General features: G+C 42.5%; 2 protein-coding genes across 4 annotated transcripts in view; one reads left to right on the top strand and one right to left on the bottom strand.

The window, feature by feature from the left end:
• C2H3orf52 (chromosome 2 C3orf52 homolog) overlaps positions 1–11497 on the top strand; it is a 35233-nt gene extending 23736 nt beyond the window's left edge. The window contains exons 4-6 of the mRNA XM_011722383.2: positions 266–336; positions 3678–3859; positions 7388–11497. Of these exons, the coding sequence (XP_011720685.2) occupies positions 266–336; positions 3678–3859; positions 7388–7392 (258 nt within the window). The 3' untranslated portion in view covers positions 7393–11497. The remainder of the gene's footprint in view (positions 1–265; positions 337–3677; positions 3860–7387) is intronic.
• Positions 11498–11603: 106 nt separating this feature from the next.
• On the bottom strand, positions 11604–24486 carry LOC105470404 (germinal center associated signaling and motility). Of its 3 annotated transcripts, none has more exons than XM_011722379.2 (6): positions 24308–24486; positions 21276–21350; positions 18824–18868; positions 17769–17815; positions 16002–16030; positions 11604–14524 (listed from the first exon to the last, which is right to left on the bottom strand). In XM_011722379.2, exons 1-6 carry the CDS (start codon positions 24334–24336, stop codon positions 14210–14212), a joined length of 540 nt encoding a protein of 179 aa, XP_011720681.2. In that variant the 5' UTR covers positions 24337–24486; the 3' UTR covers positions 11604–14209. The 3 variants fall into 3 exon arrangements, with proteins under 3 accessions (XP_011720681.2, XP_011720682.2, XP_011720683.2); XM_011722380.2 differs by having other exon boundaries at positions 21276–21344; positions 24308–24485; XM_011722381.2 differs by lacking the exon at positions 24308–24486 and adding an exon at positions 23865–24301 and having other exon boundaries at positions 21276–21344.
• Between the last annotated feature and the right edge of the window lie 668 nt (positions 24487–25154).

Raw genomic sequence — 25154 nt, 5'->3', positions numbered from 1 at the left:
AGGCCACAGGGTGCCAGTGCAACTTCTGAGAGAAGCTGAGTCATTTGGTCCTTATAAATGTGGTTCTTTTGAAGTAGCGTTAACTTGAGTTTTGGTTTATGGTAGGCTCAAACCTTCCTATTTCTTGATCCAGAGCTTCCAGATAAGTTGATTCCAGTCTAGAATGGAATCTCCTCTGCCATAGAAGTAGTTTTGCTTTGTCAGGTGTTGTGTAATATAATCTGTCAGTAATGTGTGTGGTTTAATTTGCTTCTGTTTGTTTTAGCTCACTGATGTGTACAGTACATCGCCCTCTCTGAGTCGTTATTTTACTTCAGTTGAAATAGTGGACTTCAGGTAAGAGTGTGGAACATTACATTTTGCTCTCTTTCTCTGGAAAGAGATCCCCCCCACCCCACCCTTCATCATTTACCTAGCAGGGCTTCCCAGAGCCTCAGAGCATGAAGGGAACCCATAATAGAATCACAGAAATCACAGAATGTCAGTGCTAGGAAGGTCTTTTATACCAACAGGCTTGACTCCCTTATTTTACAAATGAGAAAAAAGAAGACCAGATTAATGGTGTGATTCGACCAGGGTCACACAGAATAGAGGAAAAGCCAGTCCCAGGTAAACGATTCCTGTTCAACAATGAATGCTCAAATAAGCTAAGGGTAGAAGTAGAAATAGATCTCAGGTAATGCTGTGATATGAGTGATATAATCTATGTATAGGTGTATAGGCATTTGCTTCTGAGGAGCACAAGTAATACAGGAGTATATTCTCCTTGTTTAGTATTAAAGATGTAAAGAGGGGCCGGGTGTTGTGGCTTATGCCTGTAATCCCAGCACTTTGGGAGGCCAAGGCAGCCGGATCACTTGAGGTCAGGAGTTCAAGACTAGCCTGGTCAACGTGGTGAAACCCTTCTACTAAAAATACAAAAATTAGCCAGGTGCGGTGGTAGGTGCCTGTAATCCCAGGTACTCGGGAGGCTGAGGCAGGAGAATCTCTTGAATTCGGGAGGGGAGGTTGCAGTGAGCTGAGATTGCGCCAGAGCACTCCAGCCTGAGTGACAGAGCCAGACTCTGTCAAAAAAAAAAAAAGAAGAAGAAGAAGACATAAAGAGGTATGCACAGGAAAAGCCTACCTTCTGTCTCCTTTCTTCTCCACTGCCACTACCAATAACTAATGCCATTCCCTTCCATGGAGTTAATAGCTGTCAAGAGTTGAGTGTAATTACTTCTGTTCATGTATCTATTATAGGCACCACAGATACCACACACACATAGGATATACACACCCATATGTATTTTTTATTTTTTTAATTTCCTCCTCGTCTTTAATGTTCTTGAGATGTAGGCATTAGGATATATGTGTGTGAAGTCAGTTTATTATCCTTTTACATCATTGGGACTATTGGAGATGACTTAAAATTTACATCAAAGCTTCATTATCCATGATGCCTGAGATGTCTCTGGAATATGACCATCAAAAGTTGTATTATATTAAGAGTCCCCTTTCAAACTATAAGTTCTCCAAACCCTAATATTAGCAGACCTGGGAGGGGAGGCACATAAAGCAGGTGGTAGGTAGCACTATGGTGTGGGGCCAAACAGACCTGAAGCCTACAGATACATATGGTGCAGGCTGCCTTTGATCTCCTTCTTTAAAGACTCCCAAAGGGCTGGGCATGGTGGCTCCGGCCTGTAATCCCAGACCTTTGGGAGGCCGAGGCAGGCAGATCACAAGGTCAGGAGATTGAGACCATCTTGGCCAACATAGTGAAACCCCATCTCTACTAAAAATACAAAAATTAGCTGGGCATGATGGCGCATGCCTGTAACCCCAGCTACTCAGGAGGCTGAAGCAGGAGAATCGCTTGAACCAGGGAGTCAGAGGTTGCAGTGAGTCGAGATCGCACCACTGCACTCCAGCCTGTGACACAGAGAGACTCAAACAAAACAAAACAGACCCAATGTACATGATACTTATGGTGACATCTCCTCACTTTGTTTCAAGACGTCCAGGCAGGGGTTCTAAAGTACTGAATTGAGGAAGAAAAGCCATTGCTTCCCAAAAGGTGCTGCTGCACATGGGTGGAAGGCGGCTAAATCCTCGGCACATGCATTTGTGTTTACAGGGGCATCGTGACCTCAGCCCTGGACTAGCCCAACTAGAACCTAGAAAAATGCCCTTTGGCTTATTGGCTGCTAGACTCACTCCAGTGGTGGGCAGCTGGGGGAAAGGCCCTGAAAATTGCTCTTTTCTCAGAATTCAGCCTTACATAAATTTACCCTGTGACCTGCCATGGGGGATTAGGATGGGCTGGCCAGGCCAGGCTAGGTGGCCTGATTTTCCCATTCAGCTTCTGACCTGGTCTTCTGAAGGTCAGACTCTGGCCCTCTCCATTAGCCAGCCCAAGTCCTGCCCCTGGGAATGCAGGGTGGCTGGCTGTGTAGGTGTTGATCCTCATTAGCGATAATTAGAGGGCAGAGCTCAGGGAACAAGTTATGACACCTGCAAACTAGAGTAGCTGGATTGCAGTTTGAAAGTGCATTTTTTGGCTTTCCTGTAGGGCATCCTTGAAACTATGAGTTTCTTGAGAGTCCTGACTCTCCATTATTCATCTGATCTGCAGGATCTGGCACATCTCCCAGCTGTAGCAGAGTTTATAACTCAATTGTCAGCCACCGTGTAAGATCCAAGAATAGCGGCCTGTGTGACCTGTGGCCAGAAGAGGGAGCTCTTTGCCTGTCCTTAGCAGGGGCAGTGGCCTGATTCACACTAATGGGCCTGGCGCATCTGCAAAACTTCCCCAAGGTGATAGTCTCCGATGTGGCCTTCTGCTCGTTATTTTATTGCTGGGTTCTTAATCTGGCCCATCTTGAACCAAAGTAATAGGATAACTACGAATAAACTAAATATTGAAGTAGCATTTAAAGAGTAGCATTAGACACTAATTAATGGAGGGTAACCCTTGATTATTTTTATTTTGGAAATAGGAAAAAATGTTCTAGGAAGATGAAAATTCCCTTTCCTTAGGTCCCATTACTGAGAGTTACAGGGCTTGGTTATCTTGCTCTAGGGGCCTCTGGAAATGGGACAGAAAAGTTTCTCACTTTGGGGACAAACCAGGGAAGCCTGATTTGTTGCTGATACACAGGGTGGTCTCTGCCAACATTCAGAAGGTCTGGACCCAGGTAGGAAGCTTTGGCTGTGCCTTCAACATTTTCATAGGTCAAATAAAGAACTGATTAAACTAAAGATCCCTGGCACACCTTTGTGGGGGCAATGCTGAGAACATGAAGAAGGAATGTGTGTGGAGAAAAGGGGAGGCTTCCCTGGCTTGCCTCGAGGGATGAAGGCTGGGGTTGGAACAGATGATGGGCGAAGCTTGGGATCTTCTCAGCATCTTGACCGGAGATGGGCTGCACCTCTCCCTCTGATGGCCTCTCCCAGTGGATTCCAGGAGGATGGGTACTAGGTGGAAGGAGGCGGTTAGGATCACCTCAACTTTTTGTGATGAATCTGTGGAAAAGGATTCTTACAGGACACTATGTTCTTCCAGGACAGAACATTCTTTGCTATTTTGTACTGGAAGAACATGCAAAACTTTAAAAAAAGCTATTGCTTAAGTTCATTTCTTGAGCTGTAGTGTGATGCTGTCTATGCTTTAATGTCTCTGGTTTGCCTTTCAGTGGTGAAAATGCCACAGTAACCTACCACCTGCAGTTTGGGGTTCCATCAGATGATGAAAATGTTATGAAGTATATGATGAGTGAGGAGTCGGTGCTGGGCATTTTGCTACAGGATTTCCATGATGAGAACGTACCTGGTTGTGAGAGTCTGGGGCTTGATCCAGCATCCCTCCTGCTCTCTGGTAAGTAGAGCAAGTAAAGAAGTCAGAGTTGTGATGATAAACAGGTGAACCAGATTGGAGGTGACTCAAACCAGTTGAGTCAGATTGGTTTGGTTCGATTTGGGAACTTTGGTGACTTGGCACTGTGTCAGACTCTTCATTTCTTCACTCGTCCCCTCAGCGCATGGTGTTGCTGTGAGGTGATGTTCCCCTCTCTGTGGAGGCTACACAGTCCGTGCCCTCCATAATTACACAGTGTAGTTGGGGAACAGTTATGGAAAAGATAATTCAACCATAAAGATGAACATTGCTACATGTTTCCTCATGCAGTTCACCCACATTCTAAGCCCTGTATCCTACTTTACAACATGATTAGCAAACTTTATGGAGACACTGGTTTCCCAAGAGAAGTAAGAATTGAAGAATTTGAAATAAATGATACAGCTAAATTGCTCAGAGTATCTTAATATGGGGAACCTATTTCTTTTTCTGTTGAAGGCCACTGAGACCATTAAGAAATTAATAGGGACAAGTTTATTCCTTTCCTTAGAAAATTATGACAAATTTACTCGTCAACTTTTAAAATTAAGAACAGAACAAGGAAATAGATATGTTGTTTAATAAATGTAACAAACACCCCATTTATCGGAATATGAGAACTTTTAACCCTCGGAACAAAACCTGGCAGAAAGGAAGGTCAGAAGGCCAAATGGCTTCAGGCCCTCAAAATGTCCTTCCATTGCTTTGTAGTGAAGCTCTGGCCTTTGCTGCTGATCTCAGTTTCTGATACCTGGCTCAGAGGCTTGTTTGCTCTTATTTAGCCCATAATGCCAACAATCTTGAATATTTTATGTTCTCATCCACAGTCCATCAGAATCACTTTCTCCACTTTAGTAGGTTCTCAGTAAATACTAGTTGAATGAATGAAAGGCAAATTAGAAGTAGTTGTGGTTGGCAGCAGGTGCATTAACGGTCTAGAATCAAAAGCATGGAACAGGGGGTTAAAAGCACACGTGTTAGTGCATAGTACAAGACAAGGTGTTTATTATGATGACACTGTTTCTTGAGGATGAGAGGCAAGAGTAATGTTGGCCTAAGAAGGCAGAATGTTATGTAAAACAGTTCTTAAGAATGCCATTCAGAAGGCCAAATTTAGCTCACTGGAAATGTCTCATAAATGGAGATCCTCCTCACAGAGCATCCTGAATAAAGTGTGTCTGTGGGTCAGGCAGACAATATATGTGTGTGGAGTGAAGAGGTTATGCCCCAATTACAGTAATTTTAAAAAGAAAAAAAAAAGGCCAGGTGCGGTGGCTTACGCCTGTAATCCCAGCACTTTGGGAGGCTGAGGCAGGTGGATGACATGAGGTCAGGAGTTTGAGACAAGCCTGGCCAACATGGTGAAACCCCACCTCTACTAAAAATACAAAAATTAGCCGGGCATGGTGATGAGTGCTTGTAATCCCAGCTACTTGGGAGGCCGAGGCAGGAGAATCGCTTGAACCCGGGAGGCAGAGGTTGCGGTGAGCCGAGATCGCGCCATTGCACTCCAGCCTGGGTGACAAGAGCGAAACTCCGTCTCACAAGAACAAACAAACCAATAAACAAACAAAAAAACCACAAACCTTCAGCCTCCTCCTGTGTAAAGAGGCCTGCGATGCCTGTGGGGGCTGCTGCTGTGCTGTGGTTGGTCTTGATTTTCTTAGGCCCCTTGCAAAAATTGTTACTGACTCCTTCCAAATGGAGGCCAGGGAGGTGGGCAGAGGTCTGAGGAAAGGTTTAAGAGGCTTCCGAGGCTGAGAGGTTCATACAACACAGGATAAAGGGCGGGCTGCTTATGAGGCCTGCAGAGGGCTCCCAGAAGCCCCTGAGCTTGGCCAAAGAGACTCAGCGGTTTCCCCAGGGCTCGGTGCTCCAGCAGGCGCTGGGGAAGCAGCTATGAGTGGAACAAAGCCTCTGCTCTTCTGGAAGTTGCACTCTTTCTCTCAGATGTTTCTTCTGATGGGACATGCTGAGAAAACGTGGGGTTTTCTGTGACCCCATGTCCCACTTTCCAGAGCATGAATGTGCAATATTTGAGCCATTTTATGTTTTCAGAATGTAAGTGTCACTGCCCTCTGAAAGGGAAGGGTACACAGAGAAGCAGTTGGGAAATAGGGAAAGAAGAAGAGGGACTCATCGCAGGCAGGCAGGCAGATGGGGGATGAGCGCAGAGGCAAACTCTAGAGACAGGGAAGATGTGTCAGGGAGAGGCCCAGGGCCCTTGGAGGGACCAAGAGGGATGGAGTGAGCTCTTTCGCCAGTTTCCCCGTGCACGTGAGCTGTGGGCTTGGGGGATTGCCACCCCCACCCTGTGATTAGCTGGGCAACTAGTTTCCCACAATGGTAATGTTCTCAGTCTTCAAAGAGCAAAGATTCTTAACATTGTTTGGTTTGTTTGCCCCTTAGAGAATCTGAAGGCAGCCGTGTACCTTCTCCCCAGGGAAAAAAAAAATGTACATACCTCTCCCCACAACACAAAATTGTACAGACAATTTCAGGGATTCCGAGTATTTCCCTGAGGCCAGCCTATGGTCCATTTGGGGTTTGAATATGTGCACTTTAGAAGTAGAATCCGAAATTAGGTTGTAATTTGGATTCCTGAGGGGTTTTTGTGTGTTTGCTTCTTATTCTCTAATTTGGAAATACGGCGATTATTTTGACCTGACTGCATGCATATTTGGATGCCTTATAAAAATAAAAACTTTCCTTAAAATATCACAATAAAGGAATTTTTTAAGTCCATCGTCCCTCACCCTTCCCTGTCTTTGATCTTCTTCACCTCCTAGATGAGTGGGGCCATGGGCTAAGAGGGGAAAGTCTATTTTACAAAGGTCAAAGGAAAGGTCAGCATCCTGAGTTACTTTGGACACAGAGGAGGTACTTGGTATGTTCTCACATGGGAAGGAGTCAGCTAGTAGACTGAGTAGGGAAAAAGGACAAAACCAGGATTTTTGTGAGAGAGAAGAGGAAAAAGTGCCAGCTAGGGAGAATAGTGAATCTTGTCAGTCCTGTCAGTGGTGGTGAGGCTGGACTCCTGTAGACCTCGGCGGGCTTCCCCTGTGTCATGTCTGTTTAGGGCTTTGCATCTGTACCTGCACCTGACCCTTAGGGTTCACATCATTTCTCTCATCAGAATTTCTCACAGTATATTGTACATGTTTTAAAAATGGAAATTTTAGAGTTTATGGTTAGATTATGAAAAGAGACTGGATGTTAAAATGTCCTCAGCACCCAAAAACCACATCATCAAAATTATTTCTCATGCATCCTACCCAAACAAATAAGCAATGAACAATAAATGTGATTTGCCTTTTGACATGTATTCAGAGTGGTTTGTGTGTGTGTGTGTGTGGACTGAAGACTAAATTTCCTCTGTTAGGAATTTATAAACCTTGCAATTTTATCTAAGATTTTATGTTAAAATTCAATGAAATGAAATAAAAACCTAAGCATTTAATAATGTTTTTAAAAATCAGTAACTTTTGTTCATCTGTGTTTTCTTTTTAGAATGAGGTGATGGAGGTTGGTCTATGTCTGAAAGCAGTGCTCCACCCTGTCCTGGAGATGAAGGGAATTCACTCTGTTTTGCAGAAAAGATTCTGTGGATTAATACAGAAGCACCAGCAACAACCAGAGGGATGGAGACTCCTTTCTCTCCTGATTCTGCAGGCTGGCTCCAAGCCCAGTAAAACAGCTCCCAAGCACCGCTTCAGCTGGGTCCAGTCTTAACAAAGGCAGGAAGCCAGCTAGGGTGGGGGCGATAGGGTCATCGGGTACATCCCCCTGTGGGAGGTCACTGGTATTCTGCTTTTTGTTTTAGTTTTAGTTTAGTTTTGTTTTGTTTTTTGAGACAGTGTCTTGTTCTGTCGCTTAGGCTGGAGTGCGGTGGTGCAATCATGGCTCACTGCTATCCTTGAAGCACCCCACCCACCTGGGCTACTTTTTCTTTAGTGCAGCGGTGCACTGCCTTCTTTTAGGTGGGATCGCATAAGCATGAGCTGGTAAAGCAGGGAGAGGCGGACAGCCAGGTTAGGAAGACTAAGCCAATCATTCACTGAAATCACCCTCCTCCCTTCCCACCATTCGTTTTGATCTACCTCAAAGCCAGGCTGTGAAGAAAAGGAAGCCACTTCAGAAGACCTCAGCAGTGTGGTTCTGTGTCTACTTCCATGACCTGTACCTGAGTATCTCAGCCAACCAGCCCTAGGCACACCACCAACGTTACTTTGAGATCTGTATATATAGCTAGCTACAGATGGGAGCTGTGTGTTTCTTTATTATTTTGCCACTCCTCATTGTTCCTGTGATTCCTGAACACGCTTTTTGGAAATATGGGTCCCTGTGACTTTTGAGCATACTACTATCACTTTGGATAGTCACTCCATGTATATTTTTAGAAACCTCCATTAGGGAATCATTAAGGCTGTTTAACATCTGCTCTGGATATTACACATTGGCTTTTTGTTGCCCAGTGCTGCAAACGTTCCTGTAGGACTCAGTGTCTTCAGGCAATGATTGTGTATCCTGTTACAGATGGTTGTGATACAGGAAGAACCACTCTTCTTTGAAAATAAAATGTTGGAAGCTTTTGCCAGCTATTTGGGGGGTAGAAGGAATATTAGTGACTGTATTGATTGTCTACAGATACCGAATTGCCTGTTGTGAGGGAACCGAGTGTTTGTTTTGTTGGGAAAAGAAATTTACCAGGAGAAAGAGTTTTGTGCTGTATCGTGAGAGATGTCGTCTGTCAGTTAAATCAGCCCTGGGTTAAAGTCAGTGTGAAAGGCAGCTGTGTGTGGGCACGAGCTAGTGTCTGCCTTAGACTAGATTTGACTTGAGTTCTTTATGACCCAGGACTCTGGATAATGTGAATTTGCTTTCTTATTTAACTAGAAGATGCATATACTATAGATCATTGTCTCATTTTACTGATCGTTCCTTAAACTAGTGAAACTAGTGGATTTCTCTTCTTCCTCTTTATTTTTTACATGTCAAATGTGAACCTTAGTGTATTTGTATTTTGTAGAAAATAATGAAACATTTTAATGGAGAATGGTTTAAAAACATTTACAATAAATTATTTTTGCATCTGTGTTGTTGCATTCCGATTGGCTGAGCTTTGGGCTGGGTTTTCGTTTGTTTGTTTGTTTCTTGCAGTAAATGGTGTTGAACATCATCTTTTCATTTCCCTTAGGGCAGCTTCCTCTTCTGGGTGAATAAGATCAAGCCAAGTTTTGCGGGGGCGGCCTGGGTTCTCCTCTCTGTTCCAGCAAGAGCAGGCAGAGGCCATCCCCTCCTCTTTCTCTGAGGTCCTCTGTGGCAGGACTTGGTATCTGAAAGGGCTTGGACTTGAAGGAACGGCCTGTTCATATCTGGAGGCAGGATTTGGTTTTGTTCTTCCCTTCTTCTTTGGAAAGCACCAAGATGCAAGTACCTTGTCTTGGGTTTTGACCACTTGCAAGTCATAGAGAGGACCTTCCATAGGTTCGACTTTCCTGCCCAAATGGTATGGAAAAACTAACCTTTGTGACTAACATATTTGGTGGTGTTTGAAAGAAAATGTCACTTGCAAATGCACTTTCTGCTATAGGAGATAAATCTACTGCTCATCACGCAACATCATGATGAGCATCATGCCTGGTACATAGTGAGGTTTCAAAAATTGAAGGATTTGAGAAGAAAAACTGCTCTTCTCTGGATGTCACTTAGATATGGATAGAATGGCAACAGCCATATTGGCAGAACCCGCTCCTATTCCTCCGCCAACAAAAATTCCAGCCATGTGTCTAATTCTTTTTTTGTTTTTGCCTTTCAATTTAATTTAGTTCTATAGATTTGAAAAAATGATGTGTTTTATAGAAGGCTATAGGGGATACTAATGGAGAAGACAATAAGAAAAGAAGCTGTTAGTTTTATTAAGGAGTTAGGATCAGTACAGATGAAACAGGAAACAGCAGAAAAAAATACCCAGGAGTTAAAAACAAAGGCAGTCTGGGCATGGTGGCTCAGGCTTGTAATCCCAGCACTTTGGGAGGTTGAGGCAGGTGGATCACCTGAGGTTAGGAGCTCGAGACCAGCCTGACCAAAGTGGTGAAACCCCATCTCTACTAAAAATTAGCCAGGCATGGTGGCAGGTGCCTGTAATCCTAGCTACTCGGGAGGCTGAAGCAGGAGAATCACTTGAACCCAGGAGGCAGAGGTTGCAGTGAGCCGAGATCACACCATTGTACTCCAGCCTGGGTGACAAGAGTGAAACTCCATCACAAACAAACAAAAAAACAAACAAACAGAAACCCCAGCAGGGTTGAGTAGGGTTGCGAGTGGTTAGAGAAAAGAGTGGTCAGTATAGTTTAATCAGAGGAGGGTTTTTTGTAGGAAGTAGGACTCAAGCCGAATCCTGAAGCCCTGGTGGGATTTGAATAAGATTTGCCTTCCTTTACACATGTTTGTGTCTTCTTAGGATGAGGTACATGTTCTCTACTTTGTCTTTTACATGTGAATTCTGGACATGAATCCTGTCCTATTCAGAGTCTGATCAATGCTAAGAAAAAGTGGGAGAAATCTCTCAATATGCTCCTTCTCCTCTCCCATCACTCTTTCATTGCTTTAAAATAAGTTAATTCACACTATTGCTGCATTGTTGGCAGCTTTATCCACAGACATCCTTGAATCTTTCCTTTGTGACTAGATATTATAGACTCAGCTTCAAAAGGCACCTCCCTCATCTCACAGTTGGGAAATCAAATTCTGGAGAGCTGGGAGGACCAGCCCGGAGTTCCACCGCTTGTTGAGGGCAAAGCCTAGATCACAGGGCAACCACACACTATGAATGGCCTCCAGCCCAGGCAGGATCCCCAGAGGCATGCTCAGTTCAGGCTTGGCTGACATCTGGGAATTCCTAAGGAGCACAAGTGGTCAGGAGTCAGGGGTGAATGGAGACGGAGGGCCCTCAGACTGCAGGAGACTTTATATGATGATGATGACCTCTCAAGGCTTCAGCAAGTGCCTTGCAAAAGAGAATTCTGTAGGAAAGTAGACAGAATTTACACTGGTCCACTTAACAGTTGGCAGAACCAAGGTACGCTCAGATCAAGTGGCTTTCTGAACTTGAGGCTATAGGCTTGGAAATGAACAGAGACAAATAGAAACAGAATCTACTCTTCCCTGGAGCCCTCGTGGAATCCTGGAGACTTCTATTTCCTGTTCTGTCGGTGCCTGTCAATCCCTGAGAATATCCGAAGCACCTATCACTCAAGTTTGTCCTAAAAAACGTTAGCATTTCAACCTGTTGTCAACAGATTTTCCCGCCCTGTCTTTGCCCTCTTCCTATTTTTCTCTTCTGTTTTAAATAAGAATTTATTCACAGAATAAGGGATTATTTATAGATGCCAGTATGTATGTGAAACGGAAACCACAAAGTCTGCAGTTGCGGCATAAATTGTGCCTTTGAATGTTGGCTAAGTAGTTTTAAGACCAGCATGAGGGAGGCAGAGTTCCCTGGTTATGTTTGTGGCTTGAGAGAGTAATTTAAATGCTCAGGCTCAGGTTCTTTATCAGGGACAGGGATTCTTTCGCTGAGGTGTTGCATCCCTATCTCCCGCACACATCATATACAAACGTGTGTGTGTGAATGTGCATTTTCTGCAAAGGGGGTGCACAGCTTTCATCAGAAATCCTGAAATGTAGGGGAAACAGCATCAGCGTTACATACAGACATAGTGGGTATTTTGGGACATTAAAATTTATTTACTGGAAATTTGAGACATCCTACACATTGAGTATATTACATTCATATCAGGATTTTTTTAACTCTTTTTTTGTTCTTAATATTACTTTTGACTTAGAAATCATAATTGTATATATCATGTTGAGTATCTTGAAGCACTCCCAAATGGCTTCCCCTGCTCAAAAGTAATTCCCTTTCATGATCCCTCTTATAATTCCCTCTTGTAAATCCCTGTTATAATTTCATTATAAAAACAACTTTCTTTGGTTAAACATTTATATTGAATGTGTCCCTGATAAAAGGCATATACTGTTTGGGACAGATAATGCTTTCACAGGATGAGGGTCAAACAAATATTATGTCATACTAAGAATATTTCAACCAGTCTACTTCCACAATGGCCCAGTAGCCACGTGAAAACTTCTAGCATAAACTCATTGATTTGGTGTTTCTACCTTGCTGGAGGACTGCTGGGTGACCCTGAATAACCAGCTGTATCAGCATGGTTTTTTTCCATGCATCATAAAAGATTTTTGTTTCTCTGTACCCTTTGATATCATTTATTCAGCATCTGTAATAGATGATTGCCTACATTGGATGTAATCCTCCTGTCGATGATGAAGGAGCTGAGCCTCCCAGTAGCACGTTCAAAGTCACAGATGGAGGAAGAGAGAGAACCAGGATTTGAATGACCGATGATCTGTCTCTGGGATCTACAGTCTTTCCTCTAAGCCATGTTACATCTTGTACAATATCCACTGCTAACATGAATGCCTCCTTTTGAGGATCTGATCCTGGTCAAGGATCAGCTAGAGTTCCACGTGAAGGAATCTTGCTAAAAGTAGGAAGTCAGCAGAGGAGGAGATACCAAGATGCAGCTGGCTCTTTAGCTGAAGACCATCACCTGGCCAAAGTCTTCAAAACCTGACACATCCAAGCTCAGGCCACTGCATTTCTCCTCATTTGGGAGTTAGCACATTTTAAATAGCAAAGTTATTCAGCTTTGGTTAACTTTGAGAAGAAAACAGTAACTAAACATAATGTACTAGGGTCCCTGTCGCTTAGCTGGTCAAAGGGCCTGTCTAGTAAACATAATGTACCTACTGCTTTCTTAAATAAACCTCTTTAAAACAAACTATTTTAGCATGCCTAAAATTAAGACAGTAGCCACGCGTTAAATAAAACAAGTGGAAAACACAGGTGTGAATACAGAAATAGCAGAATTTGCTAAATTGTCTTGGTCTCACTTATCCAATTTGTGATTTAATATTTTTATGCCATTTTATTGGTGCCTGCTCTTATGCATCAGTAACCAAACACATTTCTGTTAAGTTTCTGTCAAACTATAATAATTTAGGGCAGGTGTCTGCAAACTTTTTCTCCAAAAAGTGCCAAAGTATATTTATTTTGGCTCTTAAGGGCCTATGGTCCATGTCACAACTACTCAACTCTCCCATGGTTGAACAATCATAGATAGTAGGCAAAGAAATGAGTGTGGCTGTGTTCCAAGAAATCTTTATCTATAAAAATAGGGAGTGGGCCAGATTTGGCCTGGGGGTTACAGTTTGCTGATCCCTGGTTTAGAGGATAGATATAATTTGAGGAACACTAAGGAAAAGATAAGAGAAAGTAAATAATCAGGACACATAGAGGAGTGCCTATCAGAGAAGCTATATGTGTGTTAATTTCCTATGTGGATATTTTATTCATATTTTATACATGACATTATTAAATATATACATTTAGTATACATTTAGTATATTGCAGAGAGCTTTCTATGTAGCATACTGGGGGAGCACTAAATTGGAAGTCAGTAGGAAATCAGGCTCCAAATTAAGTTTTGCCACTAACTTTAATGTATCATTAGGTAAATTATCCTCTCTGAGCCAAACAAGGGTAGTGGGATTATGGGATCTCCAAGGATCATTCTTCTTAACATTGTCTGATGCTACAATTGTCTTATTAAGATTTCTAGGGAGAAATACAAAGTTAAAAATAAAATCATATAGGTTAAAATTATGTAAACATCTGGCCTAGAGCCTCTTGATTCAACTCACATAACCAACCAGACCCTGGGGGCCAACAGGTCAAAGGACACGATGTAAAAGACATGGCTTAGACACATGGAGTGAGAGGAGCAACACAGGCTCCCGTGGGGTGAGGGCTGAGCTGGAAGGTCACGGTAATGAGTGAACTCCCCCTTGGGTACACTTAGTATGATGAGTAAAGCTTCCTTGTGACTTCAGGGAACAATCATAGGAACACTTTATAAGAAGATCCCAGACAGAGAGCAGAGCCCCTTGTGGTGTGCATAGCTTTAGGGGAATCAGGGAGCGCCCCCCACCACTATAATCTCCAAATCATGTAGAACCAAAGATGGTTACCTCTTTCTCAAATGGTGGTGTTCAGGATAAATGGTTGACCTTTATATTTTGGCTTTTGTGTGCTAAGAGGACTTGTGGTACACAAACCATGCTCTGCAGGGAAAGGGTTGTTGTGGGAGGTAAGCTGGAGGGACTTTGTGTCCCATCCCTGCTTCAGGCAGATCCCCCATCCCACCTTTTATTTGTTGGTGCTAAACAAATGCTAGTCCAACCACTTCACTATAAATGGGAAAACTGGGTCTCAGAAGGGGCCGTAAGTGGATGTGGCTGTTGCAGAAAGTGAGAGGAGATTCTTTGAGGCATGAGAAGTTCATATTCATCTTCTGGGGATCGGGCATGCCTAGGGGTAGAAGGCATGTGTAGAAGTGAATACTCAGTCTCAGTTCCTCCCAAGGACTCTCTGGGTCTCTCAGCTTTGCAGGGAACATTCTCATAGTACTCTTCAGCAGAGTTCCCTGATGGCCTTCTACAGAGAACCTGATGATGGATGAGGGTATAGCACAGCTCCTCTGAGTAGGTCTGGTCAATATTGTCCTGCTTGTCAAAGAAGAGCCATCATCAAGATTTGGCCTCTTGCCATGACCTTTACACTTCAGTCTCAACACAGGCTTGACCCTGGGTCAAGTCTGTCTTCTATGACCACCTCCTCCCCATCTCTTGGCCATTTTTTTCTAAATGACTGCTTCCACCCCAACCACTAGGCCAGCAGCAAGAGTGCTTAAGGTCTAGAGCTTACTCAGGTGCATCCTCTCTGCCCCTTGTTCCCGAGTGACCTCTGACCACCTGATATGGTTTGGATATTCGTTCCCTGCAAATCTAATGTTGAAATTTGGTTCCCATTGTTGGAGGCGGTACCTAGTGAGAGGTGTTTCGTTATGGGAGCAGATTTCTCATGAATGGCTTGGTGCCATCCTCGCAGTTATGAGTGTACAGCCTGAAGAACCATGAGCCAAATAAACTTCTTTTCTTTATAAGTTACCCAGCTTTGCGTATTCCTTTATAGCAACACAAGTGGACTAAGACACTACCCATACAGTTCCCAGTCTCAGGGCTCGGAGGACAGCCAATTCTAATAAAAAAGAATAATCTGGCTGGGCATGGTGGCTCATGCCTGTAATCCCAGCACTTTGGGAGGCCAAGGTGGGTCGATCACCTGAGGTTGGGAGTTCCAGACCAGCCTGGCCAACACAGTGAAACCCCATTTCTACTGGAAATACAAAAACTAACTGGGCGTGGTGGCAGGTGCCTGTAATCCCAGCTACTAGGGAGGCTGAGGCTGAGAATTGCTTGAACCCAGGAGGCGGAGGGTGCAGTGAGCTGAGATTGTGCCGTTGCACTCCAGCCTGGGTGACAAGAGCAAACCTCTGTCTCAAAACAAAACAAAAAAATAAAAAAAGAATAATCTTATAATACCTTAAAGTGTTTTGGTTATGATATTTAAATACCTTCTAGAGATATTTATGTTATTAAATAAGGAAACAACTCAAGGGAAGGTTTCACTTATGATGGGATATCAGGAGGTAAAAAGCAAAGCAGCAAAGTACACGGGGAGAAGCATGGATTTTGAAGTGAAACTTGGTTTTGAATCCTGGTTCTGCCCCCTTGTTAGCGATCTGGTTCTGCCCCCTTGTTAGCGATCTGGTTTTGGGGAATTATCACTTAATCACTCAGTTTTCTCGTCTATAAAATGGGGAGATGGGATGGATTATAGCAGCAACATTCAAGCGTTGTTGTTTTAGCTACATGAGTTGATGTGTGTAAAGCACTCAGCATGTTGTCTGTCATAAATGAAGTGGTCATTAAGTTCCTTTCAATAAGTTATACAGCACAAGTTGCTGCTGCTTCTGCCACCAGGCCCTGAACATGCCACCCGGGTTCACGAGCACTGACATCTAAAGTCTTTCTCCATGTAAGGGTCAGAAGGGATCTCGGAGGCCAACTTCTCCTGCCATTTAGGGTGTCGGCACTTCTATCATCATCTCAAGAAATAACTTAGAGATGTTCTCATTACCTGGATGGGAGTAGATGACATTCCTTCATCTGGAGAAAGAAAATACACTCAATGAATTTCACGTTATAGGGAGATTTGAGGGGAGGAGCAGGGGAGGCTAGAATATAAATAACTAAAAAGCCAAGAAACAGCTGGGGTAGCTCTTCTCAGGCTGTTCTGAGCTACAGCATATCCCTGGGGAGTGACAGGACATCTAAACAAGTCACAGCCGGAGCTGTTCTCAGTCTGAGAGGTGAGAGAAGGAAGACACATTTGGTTAGTGTTTGGATAGGAAATCACAATTTCTCCCTCCAGCTCTTTTTCCCTCCTTACCTAGCCCCCTCTCCTTCCTTACACAAAATTGATTTTTGTTCCTTACCCAAATTCAGTGCCTCTGCATCCGGCACTCGGGAGACAAAGAAGAATCAGAAACAGTCCCTGTCCTCAAAAGGCCCACAAGCTAGCACAGGAGACAGACAAGGGGCTGTGAGAGATCCACACTGTGGAGTGGAGGGCCGTCGTTTCTAGTCTAGGTGACAGGATGGTGGTGGTGTGGTAATTGTTGTTCGAGGAGTTAGGCAGAACAGGAAAGTCTTAAGCTAAACATTCTCATTCCTGTACCTGCTGGCAAACAACAAATGAGCACGGCAATTTTTCAAAGCCTAATTAAGACCAAATGGCTCTGGCCATTCAGCAAAGAGGCACATTGACACCCTTGCTCCCTCTTGCAAACATACCAGGTCCGTAAACAAACATGTGCCCTCATGTGAAGGTCTACAGAGGAGGCTACCATATGGCATACGGATTGACGTTCTCTTGGTCCTCACATTCTGAATTTCCACATCTCCATAAGCTCCCATAGGCATCTAAGACTTCCCTGATTATCATTATAAGAAAAGCATCTTCAGCACGGAGTTTTAGCATCCGGTCTTATTTCTATTATGTTTTGCTCTGATGGAAATTGAGGTTCCCTGGGACCCACCGCTCCTGGAGTGAAGTGGCTAGGGAGGGAGGCTATATTATTCATTTACACATCTTGCAGGGCTAGATTTTAAGATTCTATGTAAATGAACTAGGTTCTCCTCTTTAAGGAAGGCAAAGTCAAAACTCTTCCATTTTTCTTCTTCAGAAACACAATGGCTTGTCCTCAGGCCTACACTTCCTTATTTTTATTTTTAGGTGTGATACAATTCATCACACTCTCCTTCTAGAATTCTTCTTTCTCCTTAACTTCAACGCTGTTCTATCACCAGAGACCATTGCACCAGCCTCCTAAGTGGTCTTCTGGTATCCGCTCTTCCCACTCCTTGCTGCAATTTGTCTTCTGCACAGGAACCTGGGTGATATGTTTAATACAAATCTAATCATACTTGCCCCCCACTCCCCATCCCCTGTGTAAAGCCAGTATCTCCTGTAGCTCTCAAGACAAAGATGAAAATCTTTAACCTGACCAGGAGGCCCCACCCCTCCCCTATCCCAGGCTGGCTTTCTTGCAGTTTCTTGTAAGTGCCTTTCTCCTCCACCTTTTGTATCCTTGCCTCCAGTTACTGCCTTCAGCCTCCAGGCCTCAGGCACTAACTGAGGAATTTGGAGATTAATGAGCCAATTCCTGCTTCAATGAGCTCACCATCTAGTGAGGACAAAAGACAAGCAATTGGATACATTGCAGCAAAATGTGTAGATATTGTAATTGAAATAAGCCTAAGGGGCTTTGGGAACATAGAGAAGAAGCAGTTTGGAAAGGTAAGTCTTATCAAAAGTGGAAATGATAGGAAATCAATGACTTACTTTCATTTTGGGAATCTTGCCTCTTTTCAAAAATGAGTATTTTTTTCCTGTAAAAGCAAAGCAAAGCAAATTGTTTTAATATTCAGAAACTCTCAAAGGAAATGACACAAACCTACAAAACTTACTTTTAACTCTTTGTTAAAGTTATATGCCTTTTTATAATACCTCCTTCAGCATAGATGAGTTAAATAAAAAAGAAAAAAGTAAAAGATAAGGCCAAGTAGAAATATATTCCTTTGTGCCTCTCTCTCTCTCTCTCTCTCTCTCTCTCTCTCTCTCCCCTCCCCTCTCTCTTTTCTAAATATGATAGGGAATTGATTTATAGATGGGGAAATATGGTGATATAGGTTACTTTTTTGGAGACTTTTTTTTTCTGACAAAGTATCAATTTCTTTTCTATCCTGTGAGTGAAGGAGCCAGGATTATTTTCAATCTCAATTCTAATCTATGATCTCCAAAACAAGCAAACAAACAAACAAACACACTCTTCCCATAAGGGAACACTGTATAAAAGACCCCCTGAAAAAATGCAATATAAGTATAATGGAAGTTCATCATCATTTCAGTAGACAAGAACATCTGCTGTGAGGGTGACCATATGTCCTGGTTTGCCTCCGCCTGGTTAAGGTCATTATCAATCACTTAGCGAGCTTTAATTATTTTTAGCATCCTTTTCACTCTCAAAGGTATCTTAGTTTGAATGATAAGTTATACGATCACCCCGACTGTAAGTTCTATGTACAAGCGATAGAAACGTGTGCTTCGGAACAGGCAGACTCAGATTTGCAGTGTGACAAAAAGGTGTCTTTTTTCTACGTTAGTAGCTAGTTTCATCTTTGCTTCTGAGGCTTTCGTGTTTGAGGACAGCATGCCACCCATGAGACTGTTGTTCCTGTTTCTCATCAAATTGGAAGGATTGCTTCCCTGATTAACTCTTAGGTGAAGCTAGTAACAGACTTCCGCTGTGGCCACAGACAGTCACAGGTAACTTACAGCAAATACCACATTGAAGCCACACTTAGGGAAGTAACTCCTAAAAACAACTGTCCACTCACCAGGGAAGGCAGAAACACCCTTCAGCGATACGGTGATCCCAGCATCTAAAATACCCAAGAGAGATGGCAAATCATAAAACTGATTTCTGCAGCTTTGTTAAGGTGACTCTTTCCCTTTTGCCATTTCTGTGGAAAACCTTTTCTCCCCGCAGCTTGTTTCATTCTAGATAACTTGGACACATCTCTCACAGTAGAATGCCTTTGTCCTCCTAGGATGAAGATGATACTATCAAATTCAGGAAAAAGCTTTCTGCTGTGTTCCCAGCAAAAAAAAAAAAAAAAAAAAAAAAAAATTTTCTCACTCTCAATTCTGGTAATTTCCTTGGTTCCCTTGTAATGAAGAACACACAAGAGTTATCTCCAGGAAATGAAGGTACAAATGTGTGGAACTTTTACAAATCATTTTTTTCAGGTATGGGTTAGGCAATATCTGTACAGTATTTTACTATACTCTGAATTTCTCCAATTTACAGTATATTGCAATTGTTCGCTCACTTGTCTATATTCTACACTAGAATGTGAGCTTTGCAAAGCTGGGGACCATATTGATCTTGTGCATTGTGGTATGTATTTCCAGTGTATGACACAACATCTGGCACAGTAAATGGGATTTCAATAAATATTTGATGAAGATATGAATACAGAATGAATAGCCAAGGACAGAACAACCCTGCTGCAGGAGGTCAGCAAATCTACCATCATGACTCCAGCGATATAGTTAAATAACGTGACTTCTCTCTTGTAGCATAAAGGCTTAGAATCGCTATGCAGTCCTACATCGACATTAATGTCTAAGTATCATTCTGTACATCTTTTTGAAATTGAGGCATAGTCAACTGCCTACATGGTTGAATGTGAAAGCTCTTTATAAAGTAGTATGTGTATCAGTCACAGTATGTAAAAACCTTTGGAAAACACCATCCAAAAATGTCTCCCCAGTGAGCTTTCCCATGAAGTTCCATCAGGAGGAGCAGTGGAGGAGAGGCTGACTGCATCATGACCTTGGCTGTGGTCACCCGCTTGGCTGAGCATTCTGACAGCCTCTAAGATCTATGCACCATCAAAGCCTCTGGGGCCCAGAGGCACAGCTGCAACTCTTCCTCTTCTTTAGGTTACCTTCAATGTGCTTCAGGCCGTTTGCTTACATCTCCACTTAGTTGCTAAGGAAACATCATAAGAAAACTACTGAATCACACTAAGCTAACAAACCAGGTTCACTGAGGAGGAATGAGTGAGAAAAGAGGAGGGGGATGATTTTGAGAGACACTCTCTGAACTCCTGAGGCCACAGTTTTTAAATCTGTAAAAGAGGATGTATATACTGCTTACACAGGGAGTTATAAGAATAAGCTGAGGTTAAATATGGGCAAAAACTATTTGTAAGCTGGCTGTTTCTTCTACTCGACTTTTCAGCAATTTATTTTTGCATTTCAACATGGTTGTTTTGGTTTGGGATGGGTTCAGACAGCCTCCAAGAAGAAAACCAGACAAATATCTTTAACTTGAGGTTACATGTCAGCAATTTGAGGTATCTGTCCTTTTCACAAAGCCTTCTCTGGCTCTCTGGTCTACCCAACCCCTCCCTTGTTATAATGCCATGACCCTTCTGATTTATTTCATCCTTTGAACTGTATGCCTTAACATGTGCCCGCTGATACCCCTGAAAATATGTAATTCTCAATTTGCACTGAAAAAATGCACCCTGTTGAAAGGAATCTCTGGGTTTCCAGCCCCTAACGCAGGCATTGGTGTTAAAAAATAACAACAGCGCTTGTTTTTTAATTGCTCCTCCTTCAAAATCTCCTCCTGAAACCATGTGAAAAGCACAGATAACTTTACAGACCACAGAAAAACTGACCTTGTCACCCCTTGGGATTCTCGGATCCTGGAACATTAGTTCCATATTTTAATTATTCCTTTCCTTAGAGAGAATACTTAAGGGCTGGATGTTTGAAAGGTCTGTTCAAAAAGAATTAATGAGGTGGTCTTTGTTTAACAGCATCAAGGCAATCACAACAGTGTCTCCACAAACTTTCTAAAAATTGTCATAACATCTGGCATGTGTTCACCTCAGAAATAGACATCTATAGCTTAAAATAAAATGGCTAGGGTGGAGGTTGAGCACAAAGGTACCTTTGTGGTACAAAAGGACAACAGGAAACAAAAGGACAACAGGAAATAAGACCCCTTATTTTATAACGGGGCATGACAGGGACTAACAGGGTCTTAGTTCCTGTTGCTAGGAGTTACATTAGGCTTCTAGCAAAGTAGCCCATCTCCTGTCCAAAGTTTTTCAGCATTTTGTCTTTTGTCCTGTCTTCACATTTGCTACTATTGCAACTGCTGCTGGTCTAAACAGGGCCCTCCCTCACTGGGATGTGAAGTCCATGGCTTGACACACTTCATTCTCCTTGGGCAAAGGCTGGGGGGAGTTTGGTTGATTTTGCTCTCACCTGGACGTTCTCTGTTTGGGGCTTTGCATTCTCAGATTCCAAGGCATCTCTTGAGAGTTCTGCTGCCACCTGAAACTCAACGTATCAGAAACAGGCTAAGTATTTCCTAACCAGGCCTACCACTTATTTTCATACTTTTTCCAACTTTCCTCATTTCTGCTATTTGTGTGTGACTCTGAAATTGACTGGTTGCCCTCACATATGTTAATACTCTTTCCTCAAGCACATGCCACAAGCTACCTTTGATCTGACATGCTCTCCATTGCCACAGCAACAGCCCACTGATATTCTCCAACTGCCGTGAACGAGTGATCGTAAATTGTCCGTTCCCAAATATCCAGGGATCCTCATCATGACCCTGAGAGTATCAGTGTCCAGAGAGAGGCCTGAGGTCCTCAGCTACTGTCTCTTTGGTGCAGTTCCAGGAGCTATACACAAGTAATGGGGAAGGGTACTGGCTTTGTCTTGTGTAAATCACACCATCTTTCACAGAAAGCATGGAGGCCCAGAACAAGGGATAGAAGGAGAAGAAAAGGATTGAATAAAGGAAATAAATTGGTTCATTGTTTGGGTTAGATTTCTGTATACCCATCTTTCCATTTGTTGGGAACTGGGGGTATGAGGATAAAAAAAACTAACACTTAAACACTACTTAATATATGCCAATCATTTTGTGTGTTATATTTCATTTAATCCCAGAATAAATCCGTAAGATAGATATTATCATTATACTTTTTACACTAATGAGGAAACTGAGGCCCAGAATGCCAGGCAATTGGTCTGAGGAGCCACAGCCACTAAGGAGGAAAAGCTGGGTTTGCTGCTGGCAGGTCCCTTCCTCTGAGACTGAGCTCCTCTCAAGAAGGGATGGGTGCCATTCTATCCTGTGCAAAATTTCCCCAGTTTCTTAGCTTATTTGACCTGGAGAGACACGGTTGGGGGGTATCTGATTGGATGATAACTGGGTGTTGGGGTGACAATGAAAATTAAATACCGGTATATACAAGACTTTTGAATACATTAAGGGAAACATTTTATTTAATCATTTTAATGAATTTATTTTTAAAACTGGGTCTTGCTATGTTGCGCAGGCTGGCCTCAAACTCCTGGGCTCAAGCAATCCTCCTGCCTCAGTCTCCTGAGTAGCTGGGACCACGGGTGCATGCCACTGCACTTGGCTCAAGGGAGACCTTTTAAATCATCATAGAAATAAAGATGTTGGGCAAACTGATCAACTATTTGGAAAAAAAACTATATCTGACACCATATACTGAATATATGTTGCCAAATGTAAAATAATAAAATCAAAACTTGGGTTGGTTTGTCTTATCTTGGGAAGAGCAAAGAATTTTAAGCATGAATGCAAAGGCAGAAACCAAAAAGCTTTCTAGATTTAAAATTGAATTTTCTTTAAAATAAAATAAACACAAAACTATAAGAAGTCCAAACACCATACAATGTGTGTACCTTGGAAAAAGTATTTTTTTCTTACATAAAACAAAATTTTAAAGTAAAAAATTTTTTTAAGTTTTTTTTTGCAATGTTTATGAGAATGGACTAACTTCTTCAAAGCACAAATAGCTTTTACTATCAATAAAACAAAATATATCAAAATAATAATGGGCAAAAGACATTACTGGCTCTTCACGTATGAAGAAATACAAATGGCTAATGAATACAGAAATTTAAATAAGCAGAATGTATCCGATGTTATCAGTAGTTATAAATGCAATTACCATTTTTTTTGTTTATACTTTCTGTATTTCCCAATTTTGTTATTACAAATACATAGTAAGGTCATAATTTTTTACCCCCACATCAAAGTTCTAAAAAACAAATTCCATATGTGACTTCAATCAGGACTTAATAACTCATATCATTTCTGTATTTTGTTTTGTTTGATTATCAGAATGGTGATTTCTTTATGTTTCTAGTCAATCATCTACCACTTATTAAGTGCCTGTCATGTGCCAGAAACAATGCCAGGAACCAGCAATTCAAAGATAAATAAGAAACAATCACTACATTTGAGCAGCTCATATCTAGTAATAAAAATAGTAATTTATATAATTGTTAGAACAATGCTAGAGTAGAAGATTGACAAGGGGCTGCGAGGACCCAGGGTAGAGAAGTCTCAGACAACATGATTTTTAGGAAGGGACATGAGATATTCCACAGGACCATCAATCTTCTTTTCAGCAAGTGGTCAAAAGTGGGCTAACAGTTTTTCCTGTGTTCCACTCTCCAGTGGCATGAACTGAGACCTGGGATTCCAAACATAACCCTGTGAAGACCCCCTCTGGCTGGCTTACTCTCCCTAGATCGCCCCAGTTTATACCCTAGAGATTACCTTGTCTTTAGTGGCACTAGATTTTTACAATGATGGCTTTGATATTAAGGAAGATAATGGTCAAAAAAAAGAAAGCAGAAAATATCTTCTAATTTTGAACCCTACTTTGTGTCAGGCACTCACTATGCTAGCACAATACACACTAGAACCCTCTAAGGTAGATACTGTATAAAGAAACTGAGGTCCAGAAAAGTAAATCCGAGTTCTCTGCCTATTTAATTTAGATGACCTCTGCTTACCTGCTTACAGGGAGTGCACATCAAAGGAAGCCTCAAGGTGGCAGGAAGCTTGCTGTTTGTTTCAAACTTAAAATTCTGGCTGAAAGAGGGTGGTGATTCTGACCTCCTTGTGGAGCATGAGGGGCTCAGGAGAGCATCTCCTTCCTGGGCTTTCAGAAAGTTTTTCATTTCTTAGGTGGTAACCTATTATATAGACCTTCCTTGGTAAAGTCTTTCCACCTTTCAGCTATTCTCCATCAGCTGCTCACCATGATTCTTCGGAGAAGGGAAATTTAATGTGGTATCTGGCACTGAGTAGGCACTGAAGGCTTGGCAGTTTGCTTACCCAACTACTTTCTACCCCGACTTAGTGTGCTAACTGTATACTAGCTTTCTTTTTCTCTTCCTTGCTGTATTGCCCTGTCCCATCTCCTCTGCTCTCCCAAAGGGAGTCTATTACTTACCTGTTTTCTCTCAGCAGAGAGTTTCCCATCCTCTCAGTCCTCTCAGGGCTTCCCCTCAGTCCCTTTATCACTTCCTTCTTGACTTGTGCTTTGACAGGACAACTCCTGACTTAAAGAAAGGGCTGTGTGGCTCTGGCCACCCATGCAGAAACAGCAGAAATGAGAAGGGTGTCTCTGCAGAGGGGAGGAAGAGGCTGGGGGAGGAGTGCTAGAGGCGCACACGTGCAGAATGTTCTAACATGTCAGTGTCTGAATCAACTTGGCTGTTGGCCATAACCAGCAACTACCCGTCAATGAGAGCTTCAAACCTCTGGGGAATCCCAGGTCTGAAATTACAGATGGGTCATGGGAGTTTTTCCACTGCAGGTATTTACATTTATAAATTACATTGTCTTCTTAAAAACGTCAGAAGGAGGTTAAAACAGTCAAGCCACAGACCTGTAAGAAATACAGTATCAACAACTCTCAAATCTGAAAACAAACACCCAATAACAAAATAGGCAAAATATTTGAACAGACACTTCACCAAAGGAACTATACAGATGACCATTAAAAGATGATGAACATTGTAGTCATTAGGGAAGTGTAAATCAAATGCACAGTGGAACACTTTTACACACTTATTACAATGGCTGTAAAACCCTGACAATATCAAGTCATGGCAAGGTAAACAGAGCAACTGGAAGTCTCATTCTTTGCTGATGAGAATGCAAAATGACAGCCTTTTTGGAAAGAAGCGATAAGGACAGAAGGCAGATGGCTTTACTGGATAGAAGAGGGTGGCTCACTGGCAAAGGTCCCACCCTCAAGCCTTGAAACTGCAGCCCTAAATGAGAACGGTTATCCC

This window comes from Macaca nemestrina, chromosome 2 (genome assembly GCF_043159975.1).
Source record: "Macaca nemestrina isolate mMacNem1 chromosome 2, mMacNem.hap1, whole genome shotgun sequence".
Lineage (NCBI taxonomy): Eukaryota > Metazoa > Chordata > Mammalia > Primates > Cercopithecidae > Macaca > Macaca nemestrina.
The sequence above is the reverse complement of the archived record's forward strand: the minus strand, read 5'-3'. Positions and strand labels throughout refer to the sequence as shown.